This window comes from Zeus faber (assembly GCF_960531495.2).
Source record: "Zeus faber genome assembly, chromosome: 1".
In the NCBI taxonomy this organism is placed as follows: Eukaryota; Metazoa; Chordata; class Actinopteri; order Zeiformes; family Zeidae; genus Zeus; species Zeus faber.
Window position 1 is genome coordinate 3,649,425 of NC_137193.1, and position 7,500 is coordinate 3,656,924.

General features: G+C 46.8%; 1 protein-coding gene across 4 annotated transcripts in view; it reads left to right on the top strand.

Annotated features, from left to right (window-relative positions):
* The window catches only part of LOC307235347 (uncharacterized protein), a 71,028-nt gene that overhangs the window by 61,640 nt on the left and 1,888 nt on the right, over positions 1-7,500 (top strand). For 3 of the 4 annotated variants that reach the window (XM_080007394.1, XM_080007396.1, XM_080007395.1), the window contains 3 exons: positions 2,913-3,068; positions 4,518-4,681; positions 6,044-7,500. The exon at positions 6,044-7,500 is cut by the window's right edge and continues 1,888 nt beyond it. In XM_080007394.1, coding sequence (XP_079863520.1) covers positions 2,913-3,068; positions 4,518-4,681; positions 6,044-6,139 — 416 coding nt within the window. In that variant the 3' untranslated portion in view covers positions 6,140-7,500. The remainder of the gene's footprint in view (positions 1-2,912; positions 3,069-4,517; positions 4,682-6,043) is intronic. The other variant, XR_013844337.1, reaches the window with a different exon arrangement.

The following is a 7,500-nucleotide window of genomic DNA, read 5'->3' on the forward strand; positions in this document are numbered from 1 at the left end:
TGTCAGTACACGTCAGTACACCTCAGTACATGTCAGTACACGTCAGTACACCTCAGTACACCTCAGTACATGTTAGTACACCTCAGTACACCTCAGTACATGTCAGTACACGTCAATACACCTCAGTACACGTCAGTACACCTCAGTACATGTCAGTACACGTCAGTACACGTCAGTACACCTCAGTACATGTCAGTACACGTCAATACACCTCAGTACACGTCAGTACACGTCAGTACACGTCAGTACACCTCAGTACACGTCAGTACACGTCAGTACACGTCAGTACATGTCAGTACACGTCAGTACACCTCAGTACAAGTCAGTACACGTCAGTACACCTCAGTACACCTCAGTACAGGTCAATACACGTCAGTACACGTCAGTACACCTCAGTACACGTCAGTACACGTCAGTACACGTCAGTACACCTCAGTACACCTCAGTACAAGTCAGTACACATCAGTACACCTCAGTACACGTCAGTACACGTCAATACACCTCAGTACACATCAGTACACGTCAGTACACGTCAGTTCAGCTCAGTACACGTCAGTACACGTCGGTACACATCAGTAGACGTCGGTACACATCAGTAGACGTCAGTACATGTCAGTACACGTCAGTACAGGTCAGTACACGTCAGTACATGTCAGTACACCTCAGTACATGTCAGTACATGTCAGTACACCTCAGTACATGTCAGTACATGTCAGAACACCTCAGTACACGTCAGTACACATCAGTACACCTCAGCACACGTCAGTACACGTCAGTATACGTCAGTACACCTCAGTACACCTCAGTACATGTCAGTACACGTCAGTACACCTCAGTACATGTCAGTACACGTCGGTACACATCAGTAGACGTCAGTACATGTCAGTACACGTCAGTACAGGTCAGTACACGTCAGTACATGTAAGTACATGTCAGTACACGTCAGTACACCTCAGTACATGTCAGTACACGTCAGTACACGTCAGTACACCTCAGTACATGTCAGTACACATCAGTACATGTCAGTACACGTCAGTACACCTCAGTACACCTCAGTACATGTCAGTACACCTCAGTACACCTCAGTACACCTCAGTACACCTCAGTACATGTCAGTACACCTCAGTACACCTCAGTACATGTCAGTACACGTCAATACACCTCAGTACACGTCAGTGCACGTCAGTACACCTCAGTACATGTAAGTACACGTCAGTACACCTCAGTACACCTCAGTACATGTCAGTACACGTCAGTACACCTCAGTACACCTCAGTACATGTCAGTACACCTCAGTACACCTCAGTACATGTCAGTACACGTCAATACACCTCAGTACACGTCAGTACACCTCAGTACATGTCAGTACACGTCAGTACACCTCAGTACACGTCAGTACACGTCAGTACACGTCAGTACACCTCAGTACACATCAGTACACGTCAGTACACATCAGTACATGTCAGTACACGTCAGTACACCTCAGTACATGTCAGTACACGTCAGTACACCTCAGTACACCTCAGTACATGTTAGTACACCTCAGTACACCTCAGTACATGTCAGTACACGTCAATACACCTCAGTACACGTCAGTACACCTCAGTACATGTCAGTACACGTCAGTACACGTCAGTACACCTCAGTACATGTCAGTACACGTCAATACACCTCAGTACACGTCAGTACACGTCAGTACACGTCAGTACACCTCAGTACACGTCAGTACACGTCAGTACACGTCAGTACATGTCAGTACACGTCAGTACACCTCAGTACAAGTCAGTACACGTCAGTACACCTCAGTACACCTCAGTACAGGTCAATACACGTCAGTACACGTCAGTACACCTCAGTACACGTCAGTACACGTCAGTACACGTCAGTACACCTCAGTACACCTCAGTACAAGTCAGTACACATCAGTACACCTCAGTACACGTCAGTACACGTCAATACACCTCAGTACACATCAGTACACGTCAGTACACGTCAGTTCAGCTCAGTACACGTCAGTACACGTCGGTACACATCAGTAGACGTCGTTACACATCAGTAGACGTCAGTACATGTCAGTACACGTCAGTACAGGTCAGTACACGTCAGTACATGTCAGTACACCTCAGTACATGTCAGTACATGTCAGTACACCTCAGTACATGTCAGTACATGTCAGAACACCTCAGTACACGTCAGTACACATCAGTACACCTCAGCACACGTCAGTACACGTCAGTATACGTCAGTACACCTCAGTACACCTCAGTACATGTCAGTACACGTCAGTACACCTCAGTACATGTCAGTACACGTCGGTACACATCAGTAGACGTCAGTACATGTCAGTACACGTCAGTACAGGTCAGTACACGTCAGTACATGTAAGTACATGTCAGTACACGTCAGTACAGGTCAGTACACGTCAGTACATGTCAGTACATGTCAGTACACCTCAGTGCTGACATTTACTGACATGATGTGTACACGACAGTACACATCAGTACAAGTCAGTACACCTCAGTACACCTCAGTACATGTCAGTACATTTCAGTACACGTCAGTACATGTCAGTACACGTCAGTACATGTCAGTACATGTCAGTACACCTCAGTACATGTCAGTACACCTCAGTACATGTCAGTACACCTCAGTGCTGACATTAACTGACATGATGTGTACACGACAGTACACATCAGTACATGTCAGTACACCCCAGTACACGTCAGTACACCTCAGTACACCTCAGTACATGTCAGTACACGTCAGTACACGTCAGTACACCTCAGTACATGTCAGTACACGTCAGTACACGTCAGTACACCTCAGTACATGTCAGTACACGTCAGTACACGTCAGTACACGTCAGTGAGGCCGTGTCGGTCGTCTTGTTTCGGTTCCTCCTCCGCCCACAGGTCTGGAGCACCTCCACAACCTGACGTCCTCCACCCAGATGAGCCTCCGCGTGGACCTGCGGGACGGCCCAGAGGCGGTGTTCGCCAAGTACTCCACCTTCCAGGTGGCCAGGAAGAACTACCGGCTGACGGTGGGCGGCTACAGCGGCACGGCAGGTGAGGGGAAGGGATGGAGGAGGTGGAGGAGGTGGAGGTGATGGAGGCGGAGGCGGCGGAGAAGGCGACGGGGGGCGATGTGAGGGAGCTGAGGTGATGTGGAGGAGGCGATGTGAGGGAGGAGGGTATAGGTGGAGTAGAGTAGAGGTGGAGTAAGGAGAGGTAGAGTAAGGTAGAGTACAACTAGAGTAGATGGAGGTAAAGTGGAGGTAGAGTAGAAGGAAGTTGAGTGGAATAGAGTTAGAGCAGAGGTGGAGTAGAGTAGAGGCAGAGTAGAGTAGAGGTGTAGAGGTGGAGTAGAGTAGAGTAGAGGTAGTGTAGAAAAGAGGTGGAGTAGAGTAGGGGTAGAGTAGAGTAGAGGTAGAGTAGAATAGAGGTGGAGCACAATAGAGGTGGAGTAGAAGTACAGTAGATGGAGAGAGGAGGTAATCGACGTAGATTAGAGGGAGGTCGCGTAGTAGCAGAATAGATGGAGAGCCGTGGTAGAGTGGAGGTGGAATCTGTGGTAGAGTAGTGGTAGAGTAGAGGTAGAGCTAGAGTAGTGGTAGAGTAGTGGTAGAGTAGAGGTAGTGGTAGAGTAGTGGTAGAGTAGTGGTAGAGTAGAGGTAGTGGTAGAGTAGTGGTAGAGTAGAGGTAGAGGTAGAGTAGTGGTAGAGTAGTGGTAGAGTAGAGGTAGTGGTAGAGTAGTGGTAGAGTAGAGGTAGAGGTAGAGGTAGAATAGTGGTAGAGGTAGAGGTAGAGTAGTGGTAGAGTAGAGGTAGAGTAGTGGTAGAGTAGAGGTAGAGTCGAGGTAGAGTAGTGGGAGAGTAGTGGGAGAGTAGTGGTAGAGTCGAGGTAGAGTAGTGGTAGAGTAGTGGTAGAGTAGTGGTAGAGTAGTGGTAGAGTTGAGGTAGAGTAGAGGTAGAGTTGAGGTAGAGTAGAGGTAGAGTCGAGGTAGAGTAGTGGGAGAGTAGTGGTAGAGTAGTGGTAGAGTAGAGGTAGTGGTAGAGTAGTGGTAGAGTAGTGGTAGAGTCGAGGTAGAGGTAGAGTAGTGGTAGAATAGTGGTAGAGTAGTGGTAGAGTAGAGGTAGAGGTAGAGTAGTGGTAGAATAGTGGTAGAGTAATGGTAGAGTAGAGGTAGAATAGTGGTAGAGTAGTGGTAGAATAGTGGTAGAGTAGTGGTAGAATAGTGGTAGAGTAGTGGTAGAGTAGAGGTAGAGGTAGAGGTAGAATAGTGGTAGAGTAGTGGTTGAGTAGAGTTAGAGGTAGAGTAGTGGTAGAGGTAGAGTAGTGGTAGAGTAGTGGTAGAGTAGTGGTAGGGTAGAGGTACAGTAGTGGTATAACTCCTTTCTTCTGGAGGAACCACACATATCACTTCCTTTTGCAATAAACCTCTAATTCTTATGCACTATTCTCTATCTCCCTCCACCCTCCCTCCATCCACCCCTCCCTCCACCCTCCCTCCATCAGGCGACTCCATGACGTACCACAACGGCCGCCTCTTCTCCACCAAGGACCGCGACCCGACGCCATTCATCACGCGCTGCGCCATGTCGTACCGCGGCGGCTGGTGGTACAAGAACTGCCACGAGGCCAACCTCAACGGGCTGTACGGCATCGACGTCCGCCACCAGGTGACGCTCGGCAGCGGGGGGCGCAGGGGGGGCTCAACGCGTGGCCCTAGACACGCCTTTCAGGTCCCACCGCAGCAGCAATGAGGAGCGCGTGACAAGTCGTCTTTGTTTGTTGTTGCTCTCGAGCCGCCGACGCCAGGCGTGTCTCCGCCGGGGGGGGGCAAAAACGGTAAAAAGGAAGCGGAACGTGGCGCGTCCGGGGGGGGCGGCGTCCGGCGCCGGCGCGCAGCAGTTCACCACGTCTGCCGCCGCCGGTGCTTTGGTCGGGAGAGTTCAAACAAGTTGACGGCGGCCGGGCTGGCGCGGTCGTTCCGCTGAAAGGGTGCGCCCCCTGTTCTATTTCCACCCCCGAGTCTCCAATCCGCCGAAACGTCCTGCGCCGTCGTCGTTAGCGGTCGTCCGTGGCGACGACCTGCTCAGCTCTTCACTGTTGAGGGACTTACCGCTCGGCTGCAGCTCCTCACTGGGCTACAATGCATTCCAATGGGGCAAACGATTCGGACTCAAAGACAAAACCTTTAATTAAACTGCAAACTCACATGACGGTCCCACGTGTCTTCGTGTATTATCACTTAGTTTGATCGAAAGCCACTTCTCTCGCCTGTAGGAATTGCCACTGGGGAACTTCCTGCTTCTAGTCGCACGTGTAAGCGTTAGCCTGTAGCCAAATACTGTAAGATACTTGTATACTTAAATACTTGTATACTGTGCTGTATTATCCCAAACACTACCTCACTTTAATTCACATGCCACTTTAATGCACATATCTGTATATACATAATTGCCTATTCCATATACATAAGCATATTCCCTTTATCTATTCCATTTTATTTCATTTTATTTTATTGTATTTTATTTTATTCTATATATTTTTATTTTAATTCTATAAGTATTCGACTTACTGTGTTACGTTTTTGGAGTCAGTTAGTTGGTCTTTTAGAAATACATTTTTCCTAGGACATATTGTGTATGAAAGTATGTATATGTATGAAAGTTTGTATATGTATGAAAGTATGTATATGTATGAAAGTATGTATATGTATGAAAGTATGTATATGTATGAAAGTATGTATATGTATGTGACGAATAAACCTCTTGAATCTTGAAATAAGAGGGGCTTAGCGGACGTGCAGGGGCGTCCAAAAAAAACTTTGGAAAAGGAGATTGAGGAGGTTTTTTTTTTTTTAATCTCTTAATAAATCTCTCGTTTTGGTCTGTTGAACTTGACGTAGCTAAACGGTGTGTGTGTGTGTGTGTGTGTGTGTGTGTGTGTGTGTGTGTGTGTGTGTGTGTGTGTGTGTGTGTGTGTGTGTGTGTGTGTGTCTGTGTGTGTGTGTGTGTGTGTGTGTGTGTGTGTGTCAGGGGGTGATCTGGACGTCCTGGAAAGGGAAGGACTTCTCCGTCCCCTTCACCGAGATGAAGATGAGGCCGACGGCCTTCAGTCCCCCGGCGCAGTGAGGAGGAGGAGGAGGAGGAGGATGAAGATGGCGGGAGAGACAATTACACACACACACACACACACACACACACACACACACACACACACACACTTTTTGAGTGACGAAGGTAGTTTAGTGCAAAACAAGCAGAAACACACTAAACATACACACTGTTAAAAGTGAGTCATTGGATCGACTTTGGCTTCAAAAAAACAAAAAAAAAAAAGAAAACGTTTTACGACTTTCAATCGGGAAATTAAAATGCACATCAAAGTGGAGAGAAGCTCGAGAAGTTATTTTCAAGTTGGTCCAAGGAAGCGGTTTTGATATATATATATATATCTATATTTTTTTTATCTCAACGTCTTCACTATTTTACTGGGGGAAAAAGCAACCAGGTTTATTTTGTGCAGGAAAAGGGGACGGAGGCGTGGCCAGGAGACGTCCTGACCCCAACGTTTATTGCTATAACGTGATGTTTTTCACTTCAGAACGAGATATTTTCAAGTTATTACGAAATACAAACTTATTGCGTTATAACATGATAGAAATGCTATGAATGAATGTGACAAATAACCTCCTGAATCTTGATATAAAGACTAGTGAATAAAATGCTCCATAGTTTGATGAATATTGAAATGAATCTTTTCATGAATCACAGAACTCGATAATAATTCCAGTGTTCGCTCCCATCAGCAATTTATTCACAATCAGTTGTGGGAAAGTGGCAGAAATAGGACCAGTTATGAATTAGCCAGCACGCTTCTAAACGCCCAGCTTTTACTCTGGAGGCGAAAAACACACAGCTTTTACTTTGGAGGTGAAACAAGCAGCTTTTACTTTGGAGGCGAAAACGCGCAGCTTTTACTTTGAAGGCGAAAACGAGCAACTTTTACTTTGGAGGCGAAAACACGCAGCTATTACTTTGAAGGTGAAAACGAGCAACTTTTACTTTGGAGGCGAAAACACGCAGCTATTACTTTGAAGGTGAAAACGAGCAACTTTTACTTTGGAGGTGAAAACGCGCAGCTTTTACTTTAGAGGCTAAAACGCAAAGCTTTTACTTTGACAGCGAAAATGAGCAACTTTTACTTTGGAGGTGAGAACGAGCAACTTTTACTTTGGAGGCGAAAACACGCAGCTTTTACTTTGGAGGCGAAAACACGCAGCTTTTACTTTGAAGGTGAAAACGAGCAACTTTTACTTTGGAGCTGAGAACGAGCAACTTTTACTTTGGAGGCTAAAACGCAAAGCTTTTACTTTGAAGGCAAGAACGAGCAACTTTTACTTTGGAGGCGAGAATGCGCAGCTTTTACTTTGAAGGTGAAAATGAGCAACTTTTACTTTGAAGGCTAAAGCGCGCTATCCCCGCTTCCGGCT